The sequence below is a fragment of the Drosophila subobscura genome, chromosome U (assembly GCF_008121235.1).
Source record: "Drosophila subobscura isolate 14011-0131.10 chromosome U, UCBerk_Dsub_1.0, whole genome shotgun sequence".
Classification (NCBI taxonomy): Eukaryota; Metazoa; Arthropoda; class Insecta; order Diptera; family Drosophilidae; genus Drosophila; species Drosophila subobscura.
In genome coordinates this window covers 5,621,706-5,640,886 of record NC_048534.1, presented here as the reverse complement: position 1 = coordinate 5,640,886, position 19,181 = coordinate 5,621,706, and the positions used below count along the sequence as shown (strand labels likewise).

Sequence of the window (19,181 nt, the reverse complement as noted above, 5' to 3'; positions counted from 1 at the left end):
TTTTTTTAACCGTTACGCTTGTTGTCCTTACCTTTTCGTTCATCTTTCCGGAAATAAGAAAAAACAAAATCAAACACAATCAAAAAACAAAAACATGCAAAACGGTCGCAACGGGAAAAGAGTGTCGCACGAAAATAACCGTGGTTTCGAAGAAATACAGACCCCCTCGCGATGCATGTGTAAGAATTGATTTTACAATAATTAAAACGTGGCTTTAACTAAAAGGAACTAAATTAATGAAAGTAAGTTGCGGGTGTGTGGAGTAACGGGAAGAATCGTGTGCAATTAACGGGGTCGGTCACTCACCCACGCCAACAAACAACAACAAACAGAAATAGCAACAAAACCAAGCTCAGTGTGCTATCAATGTAACAAATGCAAAGTAAATTATAGTTTATTACGCGAAAAGTGAACAAAAGAAAGGCCCTGGAAAAGTGCTAGAAAGAGACGGGGCAAGTGATGCAACTGCAGTTACACATACACATACACGTGCAGCCAAAACAACATTGAAATCAAAGAAGAACAACAAAATAAATGCTGCAGAAATCAGCAGAGACAGGTGAAAAAGAAAAAGACAAATATGAACGAAAGCAAGGTGATTTCGCACGTTTAATCTGCTTAGAAAAGAGAGTGTTTAAGTGTGTCTTATTTGTCGTCTCTGTCTATGTATGTCTCCCCTCCCCACACTCACGCTTCTTGGGACATCTGTGCCGTGCATGTCTCGACGTGTCTTATTTTGTCTGTCCTTTTTCGCCCCCCTGCCGCAGCCACAGACTCGTTTTGCTCTACATGTGTACGTGTGTGTAGGTGGCGTAGGTGTATGTGTGACAGGGTGATTTTTTGGTTGCTCTAATATATTTTAAGCAACAGTTACACTAGTCCAGAGCATGGCACCCTGTATTTCCAGGAGGTAAAGGAAGGCACTTGTTACAGACTCCTCCCCCTAGCGCCTTTACCCATCTTCCTCCCTGTCTGTGTGGCGTTGTTCCGAGGCGTTCTTGTTGTTTTTCAATTGATTTATTTTTGCATAATCGTTCAGTGCCAGACCCATCGAATCGACCCGACCGACCGAATTCATAAGCAAAACGCACGCCAAGTACCTACAATTGACACAAGTACCTACAATACATTCATACATATACATACATACATACAAGTTCGTATTCCATGTGCGATTTTTGACAACGAGTGGGGAGAATAAACAGTGTAGTGCTAATGGAAAGTGCACACACTTTTTCCAATGATTCCAATATCGATTCCAATAATTCTTCTGGTCTCCTATAATATCCCCTTCAAATGACTCACAGAAGCTGTCAAATTAACTGTTTTCCAGTCGTGTTTTTTGATAAACTGCCAACAGTTCCAGATTAGCCCAGCTCCAAACTGGTTTCTCCACCTCATCTTTTCTGGATATTCTACAAACAACATAAAGATAGACTTTCTAATGGAAACTATTGCTGATCAGGGAATATACTACATATGTAGCTTTTGATTTGATTGCACCTTGATGTGTACATAATTCCCATACGGGTGCTCGTATGGCTTGTTCCATTTCTTGCGCTTGGCTGGCGCTCTCCCCCGCCCCCTCTCTCTTTGTAGTTCCCTTTACCTTTGTGTTTTGTGTCTGTGTGTGCAGCCACAATTAGCTGCTGGGGGGCCGCTTCTTGCCAAATCTTCGCACGTAACCCAATGCAAAGGAAAAAGACAGCAATAACTATAACAAAGCATCAACATAATCAAGCAGCCGCCTCTCGCTCTCCCTAACGGTGCCTGCCAGCATTAAGAAAACGTAAACCTGTTCTCTCTCTCTGCCTCTCTCACTTGCTCGACTTATTCATTCAAGCAAGTCTTTCGCGCAAAATAGAGAGAAAGATAGGCAGGTAAATGGAAGGTAAGGCAGTGCCGCTCTCAAGGTAATCGCACATGGGTCGTAGTTTTGGACTGCCTTACCTTCTCGCGAACATACTCGAAGCGAAAGATCGCGAGGTGTTTGTTTGATCGAAGGAAAAATGCAATAAATAAATTAATTCGTTCATTTATTTGCAGCAGCAAAGAAAATCACATAACAAAATTTGTCAGCTAATGCCAAAATAATGAAATAGCAGAATTTTTGTGTTTACAAATATTTGAATGTGCGCAAGAATCTCAATGAACAATCCGATCGAATGAAAAGTTGAGAAGAACATTTGACTAGTGTGCAGCAGCTGTTTGAACGCTTGATAAAGGAAGGAAGGACGGACTGCAAGTTGAAGGTGAGTGCTCAAATTGTTCATATTTGCTTAATTCATTTAGGGGGCTTAAATTTTCAACAGATCTGAAAACTTACTGAAAACTTCCCACACACATGGCCCACGAAACCATGTCGCGAGAATTTGAATGGGCCACAGATTGAATATTACGTGACAGCTCTCTGAAAAAACGTACCAGTAACTGTGTATGACGAAAATTGAATTTGAATCCGAGAGTGTGTCACACAATATCAATCAAAGTCGCAACAGAAACAAGCAACTGTGAAAAAAACCAACCCAAAAACCTGAAAATGCAACCGAATTTCGACCCCAACAGAGATATCGTAGGAATAGGGCCAGTGGGATGGATGGATGGAGTGGATAACTTTTTCACACTGGCGAAAAATGTGTGGAAAATCGATTAAAACCACAGCAATTGGAAAGATTTAAGGACTTCTTACTCCTCGCCAAAAGTTTCCCGTGTCGAGGGCGTTCAACCTTTCCGACTTTAGCCAGAGGCAAAAGTTCGATTCGATTTGATTTGATTTGTGTGTTGCACTGGGAGATGCCCTTGCCCAAGAGGGTATATTGGGTTTTATACAGAAGGTTAGCAGAGAACAGAGCGGAAGAAGTGCATTAGCATAGTCAAAGGATATAGGATCTAAATGGGTTTCATGGCTCAAAGGTTTTCTTTTTTTTGAAGAGTAAACGGATGAATTCAAGGCTTTGCCCTAGAAACGATTGAACAAAGGGCATTCCTATCATCGGTTCTTCAGTTCCTGTTTGGTGGGGGAACTCTCTAGTTTTTTTTGCAATCAACTTCCCATCCAAAGTTCTCTCCTTTTGTTGCTGTCTTTTGCCTGTCAATTGTTTTGCCCAGGGCACAGTGTGTGGAGTGGTAGATGGCAGTGGCAGTCACAGTCATTAAAACTTTTCATTTTGTTTCCCAATCTCTTCATCTAACGCTCTGCCTTCATTTACTATAACCTTTGTTCGATTTGATTTGCTGTGCTGTGCAGTTTGTTCGTTGCTGAAGTAAAGTGTTTTTTCTGTTTTCTGTTTTTGTGTGTAATCATCGAATGAGTTTACATCTATTGTCCAATTACGGCTTTAAGCGAACTTTGCTGTGAGTTTCATTAATTCATTAAAAACGCAAAAACACATACACATGTGCATACATAGGCGGAAATGTTTTCATAATCGGAGCAGCAGCAGCAGTTACATAATTATGACACTTGAAAATCGGTTCCCTGAACCTTTTCTCCTCTCTAAATTAATGCAACATTTAAATTTCAATTAAGTTTTGCCCCAGCCAGTCAGCAGAAAACGTGCTGAAGTTATAGTTTTTCCCAGTTTTCCCAGAACTAAATGTTTGTTTAGGCTGAGACTTTGATTTCCCGGCACTGATGATTGAAAGTAGCTTCGGGTACCAGGGAGCACAACCCCACTCACTGGGGGAAACACTTAAAAAACAGCTCCCCCAACCCACACCACCCTCAAAGTGGCAATTAAAAGTACATAAAAAATTAAGAGAATTGAGCACAAAGGAGAACTCTAAACAACAAATAGGTTGGCAAAATGTTTACACTTAAATCCGGAACAAATGCGTTCGTTCCGATGTGCTATGTGCTATAGGAATTGCTGCTCAAATTTCAGGGATTTGGGGGGTATTGGAGAGGAGAAGTGTGCGCTCCATTTGGAGGAATGGGAAAGAAGAGTCACGCCATCTGATTCCAGTTTTTTTTTGGGTGTTTCGACTTGGTGTATAGGCAAAAAACACAGACCCGGAATTTCTCATATTCGTCACTCGGCGGCGACTTTTGTTTTCGTTTCTCATTCTCAGGCGAGAGAAAGCGCGCCGCGACTTTTTTTGTAAACACACAACAATGAGAAATTATACAAATTTCAGCCATAACAACAATGATAACCCTTTGCGTGAATTTAGAAAAAAAACACGACAAATGTTGACATTTTCAAATTGCGATGAACACAGTCCGAGGCTTAGGGCCACCATTTCATGTATCCGGACACTGATTCACTCTGATTTCATCCATTCATACACTCGTTCACTCATTCACCTATTTATTTAATTTTTTTCTGTGCGCTTTTTCATCTTTTCCTGTTATTTTGGATTTAGTTTGCCTTTGCTCCCGACTTTTATCGCATGTTGGCGTTTTTTGGGTCACTTTTGATGGGTGTTTGTGCCCCGAATGCACACGCAAATTAAAGTTTACCTCCCCACTACCTCTAATTACACTCCTCTTTCTCTCTCTCTAAATGCAATTTGGGGGGATGCCTCTCTCCAGCTAATGCGAGTGGAATATTAAATGGAATATTCATGTGTTAATTTTGGGCCACACTTAATTTACTTTCTTTTTCACCAAATAAAATATATGGAGAGAAAACTGATTGGAGTCGAAACTTAATTCCTTATCGGGGAAGAGGGACTCTTCGTTTCGTGAATAATTTGTACAAATTTTACATAAATATTCAAAGATCTTATGGTCCCATTTCATTTGTTCTTCTGCAGTTCTGGCCCTCCGCCTCCTCCCGCTAGAGTTTTCATAAATAGAGTTTGCTTTGGCTTTGAATTCTGTGTGGGATGTTGGCGTCTGTTCTTGTTAATCTCAATCCAAAGTCTGTGCCTTAACAAGTTCCTCTGGGTTGAAGTTAAACAAACAAAGAGACAAAACAAACAAACCGAATGTAAAGCTCTGTGCATGATCCGATCTCTATCCCAAACTACTAGATTGTGGATCTCTGTGTGGATTTCTGGGTTGTGTGCTCCGTTGATTTGTCTTCATTATCAGCTCGTTGACTCGTTGTTTCTTGAATAAACATTCATTTCATTTGGGGGGGAGCAGCACAGCATCTAATAGATGTGGCCATGATTGTTTGTTGGTAAAACACTATTTTTAATCGCCAAGCAGAAGCGCCTTGCGTTGCCAAGTCGCTCCGCCCACGCCCGTCCACCTCTCAGTGTCTCCCACCTCCCGACACGAGTTATTTTCGTTCGATTGGATGCGTTGGACATTTAATAAATGCCCGTATTTTGCCTCCAGCGATGGATACTCGTGTGTACATATATCATATTTTGACAACATGTACGGCCAGTCGATGGACAACTGCCGTATTTTGCTGCTCCTCTTCTATTGGAATTTACCTTTCCAACTAAAAACCTAATTATATATTTTATTCATGCCAATGCATTGCTTGTCTTTGTCTTTATCTAAGATACCCACATTCATAGACGTACGGCTTCTGGCTTCTGTTTTTTGTTTGTGTTTTCTTTGTAAATGATTCTCTCCGGGTCTCTAGTCTTTATTGTATAATTACCAAACATGCGTCAAATGCAGGTCTGGTGGCAAAGATACTCATGTGCATACGGGGTAGGGGGCATAGGGGATGGCAGGCGGAATATGACCAAGCTTTAGATTATAATTCCAAGTGCCACGTAAAATCATTTCAGCCTAAAGCTGCCGTAATAATAACTGTTATTGTTTGCTTGTGGCTTACCATTTCTGCTGGCCATATATTCATTTCCCTACCTCACAGTCTCCCCACATTCCCTTCTCTCTCTCTCTCTCTATCTCTGTGGCGAGTGTAGTGTGTCTTTTGTTTTATCAGCTGCTGAAAGTTTTTAGTCGAGCAAACATTGGTCGAGAAAAACAATGTTTTTCTAGGTGGAGTACGAGCGTGTGCGGCTTTGTGTCTTTAAATTATTGTCCAACAGCCAGGCAGTGACGTCAAAGTGCAATCTGTGGGAGGGCAAAGAATCAGAAATAGAATCGGTGCAGCAATCGATGCATTTTCTATGCCATCGCATCATTGATTCATATCTAGAGCGCAGCTCTGGCAGCCAGATAGCTGCTTGGAGAGGTCAAACCAATCCATGAGGGTACTCCTAAGGAATTATAACTACTTCAGAATGTTTCTACAAGGCTAAGACTTGACTTGAGTATCTACCTCCAAGTGCCTGTAATCGGAAACATTCCGCTTCTGAGTTGTTGAACTATGTTTACGTTTTCGTTGGGATTTAATTGTGTCAATTTGTTGCGAAGTTGTGTCCCCTGTTTGCGTTTGCATGGCCTTCACAGAGCTACAGCCGGTTCAACGAGTCCAACCAATGCATGAGGAGTGACCAATGAGAAATAGACATAGATACAGAGATACAAATGCAGGAGGTCTATCTTGAGATACCGGTTTGCAGAGGGTGAGTGAGAGCCCGGGCAACACACCCACTTGAAATGCTGTCATCCATATTCCATCCATCGAAGTCGTGCACTGTCCGGCGAGCGACCGTGCAGCGGTACCGCAATTATCAGTAAAGTTTTCTTGTTGTCCGTATGCAAGAATCGCTCTTTGTCTTTGACTCTCGCGGGGACTGTGACTCGTGATCGTGAATCGATCAATTGCAGCAGGGCATGCAGTTGGATGACTGTGAGAGAGGTTAAACTGTACCCTGGCTTGATTATAATCGAGGTCATCATTCTTCGAGTAGAAGGAGAAACACACAAAGAGGCAAGATCAGCGAACTCTCCAAATGATCGAGATGATTCAGATGCCACCAGGGGCCACCTTGCGTGTGTGATGTGTGTATGGGGGCTAAAATCTTGAGCAATTATCGGGGTCTCTCGCTCGTTCGGTGACATGTGACTTTTGTGGACTTTTGTGTTGCAATTAAAAGCAGCAGCCAACAATGGATGGCAAATGTGTCGCTTTCGCAGTTCCAGTTTCAGTTTCAGTTGCAGGTTCCATTCAAAAACAAATAAACCCGCTCTACTCGTAAAAGCCAAACTCGGCACCCGCTCCCCCACCAAACTGCAATGACTACTAAGAGGATTATTTGCCACTCCGTTGCTCCGCTGTGCCGTTGCTGAATCTCTGACAAGACTCTGCTGTGAGTACTCGTAGTAATCCGATCCACTCCATCTAACTCACACTCGCACCACTTTTCGGTGTTTTGTTGTGCTTGGGGAGGCAACTGGGTGGGTGGATGGCGATGGCTAGCACGTCATGGAAGCCCCTTTCATTCAGGCCAAAACCCAGCCCAAGTCTCAGCCCCAGCTCCAGTGCAAAGTAATTTAAAACAAAAAAGCTTAAAACGAGTTTGTCGAATTCCAAAAGCCAAATAATTACACGAAACGCATTCGAGTTGCAGCAACGAGTGGCTTGGGGGGTAAGCCATCGCTTGGGGGGCTTAGGAAACTTGAGAGCTGCAGTTGAGTGGCCCCAAAGAAGAGAACAGAACCCCATTGTATGCTGATACAGCTTAAGAAGATTCACCAGGGAATGGGTTGGCTTGAGTATTATATTCATGAATGAGGAGAAGCAACAGAGATTTTATTTAGGGAATATATGTAAAGAGAGTGCAATCGAGAGCTTACTAGCGATAAAAGAGATATAACGAGAGTGCAAACTAACGAATAGGGAGAACGAGGAGAAGGAGCGCTCACCAGCGAGTGAAGAAACAACGAGAATAAGGCTTTCAGTTTCCCTCTCCTACCGCCTGGAATTATTTCGCCTGCGATCCCAAAATACCACAAAAGACGTCAAATTGTCGGGTGTTTATTTATTTACTCGTAAGGGAAACATACTCGGTGCGTAGTAAACAATAATTATATTACGTAAAGTGTACATTCGGTATGAATTTGGGTCAGAGGGTCAAGCGGCAAGCATCTGAATAATCTCGTTTTCTACAATTTCTGAATTATTTAATGCAAATGAAAGAAGAAGCTGCGAGTGCCCTCAGTGTGCCTTATCTCCCGGCGTCATTCCAAGTCATTCGACGAGTACAAACCTCTCAGATCAGCGGCCTCTCATCAGATCAGACATCAGCCTCAGTTGTCTGTCTATTGGGAATTTGTTTGTTGTTATCTGCATTCAGGCGTGCATTTGAGATCTTAATATTGCTTCAACCTCTCTGAAAATACTTTTTCAAATGAAAACCAGATGAGAATTTTGGACTAATTAAGCAGAATATTTCTTTATTTCCCGCGTCGTAAGTTTATGGGCTTTCCGGTTGCGGTTTCAATTTGATGGCGCTGGGTCTGGATCTGTCCTTGGGAGATTATCTGAATCCAATGTCAAACAAACATTAAACAGCTGCGCATACAAGAGAAGTGGAGCCCAGCCCCAGCTCCCTCTTGTGGGAGTAGCCTCTACCTTCCACTGAGGGCGAGGGAAATCTAGTTGTTTGTGTCCGCGAGATACTCGTAGATGTCCGCAGTGTTATCAGGCTTGTTGCCATGCCTCTTGGGTGTTTCATCATAATTGACTCTCTGCCGCTCTAGTTCTAGCGCGTTTCTGTTAGCTCTTACGTTTCACGGGGGAAAACCTCAAGAAATACTTGAAAGTAGACAGAATGTATCTCCATTCTTGACTATCTTTCATTTGCAAGTCTCTCGCTGCTCTCACGCTTATCAGGGGGGGAACAACACATCTCCGGCTGTTATCAGCTGAAGCAGAGGAAGGAACAATGCAAAGAAATGTTTCGGCGTAAATTAATTATTATTGATACAAGTTTTCGCAATGGGCTGGAAAGTATCTTTGTATCTTTTATCTACTAACACAGAAATCGGCAAAGAAAAAGGCAAAACAAACAACAGGCGAAAGAAACTCGTTTTGCAAACTTAACTTCCTGTATGGGAGCGAGGTGCATAAGATATCAGACATGTACATATGTATGTATATCTACATATAGCTCCATGTTTGTATCTGTATCAGTATCTGTGCATGCAGTTTTTATTGTTTTTTTTTGTATTCGTATATGGCAATGCACAATGTATTCACTTTCCATTCGCTCGTATGTACTTTTGATTGTTTTCCTCGCAAAAGTTCCATTAAGATTCTAAAAATGAACGAATGAACAATAAAAACCAAAGAAGGAACGAGAAACAAAACTCTGCCAGAGAGATACAGAGAGAGACAGAGAGAGACAGAGAGAGAGAGAGAGAGAGGTAGACAGGAGTGGTGACACATGCAAAAAGCCAAAATATCTCCTCTCGACTCTCGTTTCAACTTGACGCGAAACGAGTTTACTTTATTTGGCTTAGACAACAAACAGGCTGCTGCTTCTGCTGCTGCCACTTTCGAGCCTCGTTGGTTGACGACTTGACTGACCTTTACCATTTTTTGTTAAGCACATTTTTTTTATTTTGTACAAGAATCAGCCAGAAATAAATCTTGTTTGTGGCTTTGCACTTGTGATTCTGTCATTGGCCTGGCTCCAGGCTGCTGCTGCTGCTGCTGCTGCTGCTCGCAGTGTTGGCACTTGTTGACTTTCGCATTGTCTCATTTAATTACATCAGCCATTGCTCAGAGTCCCCGCCCGTCCCGCTTCCAGCACAGCTACGCTACGCTTCTCTCTGCTTCTTGGGGGTTCAATGTTCTGCCTCCCCGCTACCTCCCGAAGAGATAGAGACAAAGACAAAGCCACAGAAAGAGAGAGAGAGAGACACAGAGACGTGATCTGCATAATCATCATCTTCATCAGCCGACGTGGTTGGAAGTGTAATAACCCACCGAAGGGTTCGTGATCGAGGAACTAACTTCAAATGATCCAACGATCAAGATCAAACAGGTGCACCATAAAAAATGTTTATAATCAGGCCACGCACTTGGAATTATAATGAACTTATTTGGAAGTACCAGAAAGGAGTGTAAATTGAGTTACTAAATGGAGTAAGAGGCAGTTTACTTAAATATCCTTCAATCCCTTGCCACATGCCTAAGCTTATGCAACGTGCACCTGCTGTCACTCTGCCGCTCAAAGCTGCTCGATATGTCAAAAAATATGAATTTTAAAAAGGTTTTCCCACAGCTTGGGCGCTCTGCTTTCACCGAACTCATTCGGACAATGTCCAGTGCCCCCATCCAGCCCCATTCCTTCATCCTGTTGCCACAACATCAGCTGGAAAAACACATTTCATAAATGATGTCCAATATTCGGAGCCCAACTGCAAGCAATTATGTAATATTTCAGTGTTGTTTTTTGCCCTCTCTCTCTCTCTGTGTGTCTGTTGTCGATTATCCCCTCCTCCCAAGGGTTACCGCTTCCATGTCGCGGATGTGGCCCTTTAATTAACTCTCATTCGTGCAATTCATGCCCAGAGATGCTTCACTGAGAGTCGAGAAATGGATTCGATTTGTGTTTTTATGGTCAATTACAATTGCGAGTGGTCTACACTCCATGGAATATACATATTAACGATCTGTTGGATAAGATAGCCAACAAAAAACAAACAACATTTCCTGGCTCTGTTTTTGTGTTGAAAAATTCTCTATTTGCGAATGGATCTACACGAATCATCTGTTCCGATCTGATCCATTTCCTACATTCATCCATCTGCTGACTGCCGCAACTGGAACATGGGTTGGGTGGAGTGTGGGACAACATTCTGTATGTTTTGGCAATTGGCCAAAGAAATGGCCATAAAATAAGGCCACAACAAATTGGCTATTTCATCATCCATCTGGGTATCCTCTTTTATCCATGGAACAGGCAGAATAGAACAGAGAGGCGCAGTGGCAGTGTCAGTATCTGTGGCTGTGGCAGCATCTGTGTGACACCAAAAACTGAATAAAAGGCGAACACACACACACAAAATGTTCAAAAATGTGGAACATGAAAGCAATAAGCTGCAACATTTGTGGGTCATCCAACCCCCCAATGGGCAGCAGCAGGAACCCCAGAAGCAGGAGACCCCGAAGCAGGAGCCCCACAAGCAGGAGGAGTAATTGATTAGAGGTAGAGGCAGAGGCAGAGGGCTAGCAGCCAGAAGTGCACCGGAACACCGAGAACCAATGGGTAAACCCCTGATAGAAGCAACTAAATCACACTTAAGCGGTCATCCACCAAGTATATCCTCGAATTAGTTGCCATTTGCTGAGGTTCCCAAGGGAACAAAAGGAGGGAGGAAAAGGCAGTACTGGAGAGGGGACTGAGAGAACGCGTCCCTTGAAGGAGGCAGCAGAAAGGATCACAATCACGAGCATTAGCCTTCTTTTGTTGCTGATTTTAATATTTTTCCTTTTGAGCCGCAGGGGAAATCGATATATTACCCACCGCCCTGCCGCCCTGCTGCCCTTTTCCTCTTTTCGCTCTCCTCTTTGAAGGGTGCGTGTGTGGGGGCGTGTTCAAGAGTTGTTGTTGTTGTTCCTATTGTTGCTTGTGTTGCTGCTGCATATTTAATGTGTACCTAAAATGTAATAATGAATGGAAAATCGTAAAGCCTGCTGGTTAAGCGAGCAACTGCTGACTCTCACACAACCTCTGGGAGGGAGGAAGAGAGCCAAGGAGGAAGGCAGAAATGTATCTTTATGATGGAGTGTTGTCCGTGGCTGGTCGTGTCACGGTGCATCTCTATCCTTGCTGCTCGTGTCACTGTTGCAACTCTTCTAAGGCCTACCCCCAGCACACATGCACTCGTATTCCCTCGGTTGCATGTTGGCTTGGTGGCATGTGTCGTCTCTCCGTCTGTCTGTGTGTGTGGCAAGCTTTTTAATAGAAGACGGCGGCGACAAGCATCCTTCTTATCCTTCAGCGGAAGTCAGCAGAGGGAAGTGAAGGAGCGGACAGATGTCGAGGGGCATGCCGTAATTATCTTTCTTTTTGCCTTAGTCAGTGGAAGTGGCAGTCCCACTGGTTGTGGCTGTGGCATGTTGCACACTGGCTTTATGTGCGGTGGCTTAGGGAGCAATTAGTGTGTGTGCCACCAATGGGGCGTTGGAGCTTCGTTCAGGAAGTAATCGGCGGCGTCATCAACTCGGGGAGGGAATTTTCTGTGGGTATGGGAAAGTCCCTAATGACAGAAAAGTGTGGCAAGTGGTGTGGGGCAGGGAGCCACCTAAGTTGGACAAAAGTTAAAGTCAATTTCTCTTCTTAATTCTCTTTTGCAGGCTATGCCTCACTGTCGGCTCAGAGTCTTAAGGAGCCGAATGGATGCGGATTATTGTTTGATTGATTGATTGAACGAATGAATAAATTGTGACCCCTCCTGAGTGCTGGTCACTGATAAATGCTACAACAGAATGTCGACAAAACGCTCATCCGGAACCGGGGCCCAGCATATCGAACAGTATACGAATCCCTCCTTCGAGGAGGAGTCCTGCGACACACCACAGGCCACAGGAGCAGTTGTCGCCACGGCGACTGTCACGGGAACAGGCACCGCCAATGCCACAGGCACAGCCACAGGCACTTCCACTGCCACTGCCGGCGGCAGCAACATCCACAGCTCCAACAGCAATGCCAGCGATGCCAGCACGACACATCGCAAAGGTCACAGGTGAGGAAACGAAACGAAATCCAATCGGTTGCAATTGCGAGAGCTAGAGGCGGAGACAGAGGCAGAGAGACATTAGCCACGTAATTTGTAGCTTGCGATGGAAAGGGAAAACTATTTACATAAATGGACACTTTCCCCGCGGCGAGGTGGAGAACAGTTGGAGGTTGAGGTTGATCAACAAACAAAAGCGAAGAACGAAGCATTATAGCCGATACTCCATATCGATAATTAGCCTGGGGGCGGCGGCAGAAGGTAGTCCTCCTACTCGTTGTGGCACGTAGCAGGAGCCAGGCACGTTTAGGGTGGAGCGGGGGGGCTTGCACCACGCTTAGAGAGTGACACGTGGCAGGAGGCGGGACTGGGGAAGGGTTTGCAGAGGGATGTCTGGTGTTGGTTTAAGGCTTAATAATTCATAAGACTGCAGCGCCTTTCGCTTCGAAATTCAATCGATAAAAGGCGATTACGATGAGTAGTCGTGGCAGTCGGTCAAGTTTGAAATATTCACCACCCGTTCCACCACCCACCTCCTCCGCTCCGCTCCACTCCCCCAACCCAAAAGGGAAAGCGTGACAAACAAGTCCAGGGTGAGAGCAGCACGTGAGCTTCGAGTTGGATTCACTCGATGGCGCCGCAGTCATCCGCGTGCACTGCCAGACGAAGGAACTCCAAAAACATAACCGGAAGGAGAACGGGAACACAGCAGACCCAGTGGCACAACCAACCATTGAGAGGAAGAGTAAGAGTCAGCGTCAGAGGCAGCGTCAGAGTAGAGCGAATTTTGTGGTTACAGCAGCTGGTGCCAAGCCAAACAACAAACAGCAGAGGCAGAGAAGGAGACGGAGAAGGAGGCAGGCAGCGGGGCAGAAGCGTGTGCGGTGCTGTATGTGTCTTGGCCAAAAGCCCAAAGTGCTTGACATTGAATGTGGGGTGATGGAATATAATGGTGGGGCAAGCCGAGTTGTCCTCGCCCTCCAGCGGCCTTGGACCGTCCGTGGCCGTCGCCAAGTTCTAGGCCGGCTTATAGACAGACAGACAGCCGAATGCCGTAGGCCTCACAGAAAATATTTTTTGCAAGGCAAGAAGTAAGGGGAATGAAGGAAGGAAGGAAGGTCGAGGCTTTCAATACACTAAGGGATAAACGAGGAGACTTGCAGGCTTTTAGAGTTTCAAAATCAATCGATTTGCAAGGATTCAAGAAGAGGGAACCTCCAGCACTTTGGGAGCTGTTTATGGTAGCAGCAGCAATCTTGGGGCTGGTCTGGTATTCTTGGGTTTATTAATCGTAATATAAGTCACACTTTTCAGTCACTGCATACAAATTTCGAATTCCAGTTTAGAGAACAGAAAGACACACACCCAGACACACGCACACGCATACGCACACAAACTCTAATTCGTTTTGGCCAAAAGCGCAGCATCAAAAACCCCAGTGAAAAATCAGAAAAATGCAAGAAATCAAAGAAAATCAAATTTTTGGCCAAGTCTAAGGATCTCAACAGCACAATTTTGCCATCTCCATTTCAGGCGGCAGGAATCAATGTACCAGATGACCGGACTCTACTCTGAGACGAACAGCGGCGATGACAGCAGCATAGACGCGGCACTGGGGGACACACAGTTGCCACCCACAAGTGGTACGGCTGCTGCTGCCACGGCGGACAGTAGCGTGATGGTCAAGTGCCACAGTCGACAGGCGTCTGCGGGCAAGTGTCCGGCGGATGAGGAGGAGGACTACGACGAAGAGCAGTTCAGCTCCGGCGATTGCGGCATACTCAACTGCCGGCCGAGTGGCATTCAGAGATTCGCTCGCATCAAAATCTTTGTGCTGCTGTTGTCCCTCCTGGTCATGATGCAGCAGGCGCTCAGCTCGGGCTACATAAACTCTGTGATCACGACCATTGAGAAGCGCTTCGAGATACCCTCCAGCTACTCGGGCCTGATAGCCTCCAGCTATGAGATTGGCAACGTCATAACCGTCATCTTTGTCAGCTACCTGGGCAGCCGTCGGCACATTCCCGTGTGGATCGGCATCGGCGCCGTCATAATGGGCATTGGCTCGCTGGTGTTTATGGTGCCGCACTTTACCGGCGAGCCCAATCCGGGCATTGCCATCCTGAACCAGACCAGCGACAACATATGCCGCAGTGCGCTGGTGCGTGACCAGGACATGGATCTGGGTCGCCTCTCCAGCGGTCTCTCCAACCAGCCGCTAGCACCCCACACGTTGCGCGAGGACAACTGCCTGGAGGGCAAGGCCTCCACCACGGGGCCCGTGCTGCTCTTCGTTCTGGCCCAGCTGCTGCTCGGCTGCGGCGGCAGTCCGCTCTTCACCCTGGGCACCACCTACGTGGACGATCACGTGCGCACCGAGAGCTCTTCGATGTACATCGGTTGCATGTACAGCATGGGCGCCTTTGGGCCCGTCGTCGGCTTCCTTCTGGGCGCCTATCTGCTCTCCTTTCACATGGACTCGCTCACCTCTGCCACCATATCGATCAGTGAGTATTCAATCCTGCTCCGAAGTGCTCAAATTTTCTAATCCTTTCATTCCCTTGCAGCTCCTGGCGACCGACGATGGGTGGGCCTCTGGTGGGGTGGCTTCCTGCTGTGCGGCGTCATCCTTCTGGTGGTGGCCGTGCCGTTCTTCTCCTTCCCCAAGGTGCTCGCTCGCGAAAAGAAGAAGATTCGCAAGAGCAGCGTCGTCCAGCCTGTGCTGCCCAACAATTCCGTGGTGGCTGGCGGTGTCGGCTTGGGTGGTGGTGGTGCTGTGGTGGCCACCGATGAGCTCGGGAAGGTGGTGAAGAAGGTGGAGATTGTGGCCGTCACAAGCAAGGAGGAGCAGCAGCAGCTGCCCCCAAAGGTGGACACTGGCTACGGAAAGGACATCAAGGACATACCCAAGTCGATGCTGCGGCTGGTGAAGAATCCCGTGTACATTGTGACCTGCCTGGGCGCCTGCATGGAGCTGATGATCGTCTCCGGCTTTGTGGTCTTCCTGCCCAAGTACCTGGAGACGCAGTTCAGTCTCGGCAAGAGCCAGGCGAACATTTTCACGGGCTCGATAGCCGTGCCCGGCGCCTGCATTGGCATATTTCTCGGCGGCTGCATACTGAAGCGATTCCAGCTGAAGCCCAAGGGCGCCGTCCAGTTCGTGTTGATCACGAACGTGATTTGCCTCGCCTGCTACGCGATGCTCTTCTTTTTGGGCTGCGACAACCTGAAGATGGCCGGCACCACGATCCCCTACTACACCAGCAACAAGGGTGGCTCCACGCTGGAGCAACCTTTCCAGGTGAATCTCACGGCCGCCTGCAACTTTGGCTGCGAGTGCCTAACCAGCGAGGTGGAACCCGTCTGCGGCAACAATGGCCTGACCTATTTCAGTCCCTGCCACGCCGGCTGCACGGCCTTCTCCTCCAGCTCCAACTACACCAACTGTGCATGTGAGTAATCCACCGAAAGATCTATCTCTCTCTCGGATGATCTCTAGCTTTTCTTTGCGCAGGTGTTCACGCCAACATCTCGAGCAGCATTTATCGGGGCGCTGGCGGCAGCCAGGCCCAGGCTCTCAGCGCCAGAGACGACTTTGCCGAGGTCACTGTGGTGCCGGTGGCCACAGCAGGACCCTGTGCCACGCCCTGTCGCACCATCTATCCGTTTCTGATTCTGCTCTTCTTTATGACCTTCCTGGTGGCGTCCACGCAGATGCCGCTGCTCATGATCGTCCTGCGCTCAGTGTCCGAGGAGGAGCGCTCCTTTGCCCTGGGCATGCAGTTTGTCATCTTTCGATTGTTTGGCTACATCCCAGCGCCGATTCTCTTTGGCAATCTCATTGATTCGACCTGCCTGCTGTGGAAATCCTCGTGTGGCGAGAAGGGCGGTCGCTGTCTCATCTACGACATTGAGAAGTTTCGCTACAAGTAAGGAAATCTTGATCTCGCCAAGGGAATCGATTGTAATTAATACTGATTCCCTTTTCCTCAGATATGTGGGTCTTTGTGCCTCTGTGAAGCTGGTTGCTCTGTTCATCTTCATCGTGGACTGGTGGCTGGTGCGACGACGCAAGCAGCTGGAGAAGACAAAGCCGCTGAATGCCAGCGATCCCATTATTGGCTCCATCATTAGCCTGGACAAACGTGAGTGAAGAATTAGCCATAGGAGAAGCCAGAAGATTAATGGGAGCATGCGGCATATAAATTGAAAATGTTTTAAGGCTGTAAAAATGCGTGAAAATATCTAGAAATACGAGTAATTAGTGCCTAAGTTCCAATATCCTTTGTGCTTTTGTCATGGATTCGCCATTTATTTGCCATTCATTTGTGTGTTGCAGTGTTTGAGGAAAAGCTGTCGGGTGCAGAGCCAGCCGCTGGCTTCGTTGGCGGTGCAGGAGAGCTGATTATACCCACAGATATATTGCGGCACTCGCGCAATGATTCACGCACCATGCAAATGGATTATTGGTGAGTCCACACACTCCTTGAAAGAACGCTCCACTAATAATTTCTCTCCCTTGCAGCTACGACAAGTGCGGTCATGTGGTGCCGCCCACAAACACGTGCAACCAGCCGCAGACAAAGTCCAAGAAACATTTCCGCAGCGCCTCGTGCGATGTGAAGATGATCAAGAGCTTTGCCAGGGATCACAACTCGTCGAGCGGGCCGGCAGATGCCGCGGGACAGGAGGCCAGCGGTGGTGGCAGCAGCAACAAGTACAAGAATCTCAAAAAGTTCCAGGCGCACACGCGCAACCACTCGACGGATATGCACGACAATAGCCAGCCCATACGCTTCATCCAGAACCAGCTGCGGCCCCAGGACTGTGCCGAGGAGGAGGACGACGATGAGCTGACCACCGGCTGCGGCCACTTTGTGAAGAAGCACTCTCGCAACCACAGCTACGATCAGATCTACATGCCAAACAACATACGCTTCGATGCGGACTTTTTGCGTCATCCCCATGCGCACCACAATCCCAAGAAGAACGTGAATGTGCTCAAGAATGTGGTGGCGGAGACGGGCGGCAAGCTCAAGAACTCCAACGAGATGGAAGCCGGCTCTGGCTCTCGTGGCCATTCGCGTAACAATTCCAAGGACTTGAACACCAAAATTGCCACTGGTGCAGCTGCATCGAGCAGCGGCGCTGCACAGCCATCAGTTGAGCAGCCAGCATCCACGACGGGACTGAGTGTCCTGCGACATCGTCGCACCAACTCCAAGGATCTGAACTACACAATGCTGCCAGAGGTGTCAGCGCCTGTAGCTGCTGCTGTGCCCACTGTGAATGTTAATCGTGGTGGAGCCGGAGCAGGAGCAGGAGCAGCTGGGCATCAGCAGCAGCACACGCGGAATACGTCGCACCACAAGATTCAAATCGACGACGACCGAAACGAGCTCATCAACGACAACGATGAGGAGGAGGACCGCTCATCGATGCGCCTGTAGTTCCTGTAGTTCCTTTTGCTCCCGAGTGCTTAGTGTATGTCCCTCCCAGTTAGCTATAAGCTAGGATATCGACACCATTAGTGGCACCATTCCAGGCACTTCCTTGGCCTCTTTGTGTGTGCGCCCCCAAATGCAACTGCTCATTGTACTTACAACCGAGTGTTCAAATCTACTTTCCTCGTAGACAAACCAACAACCACAACAATAGAAATCTTTTGATATGTGCAAGCAACGTGTTCAAATCCAAGTGTAATCCGCAATCGATTCACAAACGTTGGTATGCTCGACACAATTGCAGATAATATTTATGGATCTATGGATCTAGGCACTAGAATAGGCATCAGATATACAGATATACCGCGATATACCGATATAGATACAGATACAGATATAGTAAGAAAAGTAGCAGCATATTGTAGGACGTAGATCGTTGTGATAGGAATATTTTGTATTGTATTTTGTAGAGTGGAAGATTGGAACGTAGTGGAATCTCGGTTTCGTAGTGGAGACAGACGCTTTGACTGAGACTGAGGCACTGGAAGAATGAAAGGACAAGGATAGAGATACAGAGACAGAGACAGTGAATAGAAGTGAAGTGAAGTTAGCAATGAATAGAAAATTGAATGTGTTTTAATAATCTACGAACGTGTAAACAATTGTCAATGGAAATTGTGCTGTGAAACAATGTGTGAGTATAGGAAAACAACAAACAAAACAATTAATGAAACGAAAGTGTCTAGAAAAACAAGAGGAGAGAAGAGAAGAGTAAAGGTCGAGGGAAACACGCTGAATGTAATTCTTATGCAATACCACATTTATTTAGAGAATCTTTGTGGACGGACAATGGAAAGTGTTGGTTCGAACGAGTGGATGAGGATCGAGGATCGTGTGGAGCTAGATGGTTTAGCTAGAGATTAGATTAGGCATAAGTATACAAAAACTGAGTGTAAATTCCTTAATTCCCTGTTTTAAACGTAGACAAAGACGAGTAGGAAGCAGAAGCAGGAGCCTAGATTTTAAACAGAAATGACGTACTTTAAAAAAATGCGATAATGCCTTAAAATATATCAATTAAATCCACATGGATATATTATATACACACACACAGAGCATAAGATTAAGATAAAGATAAAAAAGATCCCAACTGCAATGGAGTAATTGGAGTTCACTTCCCCCAAAATAGTCCCTAAGTGATGCAATCTATAGGTTAGCCTAGCACTAGC

General features: G+C 46.4%; 1 protein-coding gene across 2 annotated transcripts; it reads left to right on the top strand.

Annotated features, from left to right (window-relative positions):
- The first annotated feature begins 82 nt into the window (after positions 1 to 82).
- Positions 83 to 18,676, top strand: LOC117902459 (solute carrier organic anion transporter family member 5A1). 2 transcript variants are annotated; one of them, XM_034813859.1, is made up of 9 exons: positions 83 to 242; positions 2,047 to 2,252; positions 12,129 to 12,517; positions 14,042 to 15,015; positions 15,076 to 15,960; positions 16,023 to 16,437; positions 16,502 to 16,653; positions 16,848 to 16,977; positions 17,034 to 18,676. In XM_034813859.1, exons 3-9 carry the CDS (start codon positions 12,261 to 12,263, stop codon positions 17,956 to 17,958), a joined length of 3,738 nt encoding a protein of 1,245 aa, XP_034669750.1. In that variant the 5' UTR covers positions 83 to 242; positions 2,047 to 2,252; positions 12,129 to 12,260; the 3' UTR covers positions 17,959 to 18,676. The 2 variants fall into 2 exon arrangements, with proteins under 2 accessions (XP_034669750.1, XP_034669752.1); XM_034813861.1 differs by lacking the exons at positions 83 to 242; positions 2,047 to 2,252; positions 12,129 to 12,517 and adding an exon at positions 9,456 to 9,488 and having other exon boundaries at positions 14,170 to 15,015.
- The last annotated feature ends 505 nt before the right edge of the window (positions 18,677 to 19,181 follow it).

Excerpts from the sequence above, each read along its gene's own strand:
- LOC117902459 (XM_034813859.1), top strand. The coding sequence starts at position 12,261 with ATGTCGACAAAACGCTCATCCGGAACCGGGGCCCAGCATATCGAACAG. Across the intron at positions 16,438-16,501 it reads ATTGAGAAGTTTCGCTACAA|ATATGTGGGTCTTTGTGCCT; the intron begins GTAAGGAAATCT and ends CCTTTTCCTCAG. Across the intron at positions 16,654-16,847 it reads CATCATTAGCCTGGACAAAC|TGTTTGAGGAAAAGCTGTCG; the intron begins GTGAGTGAAGAA and ends TGTGTGTTGCAG.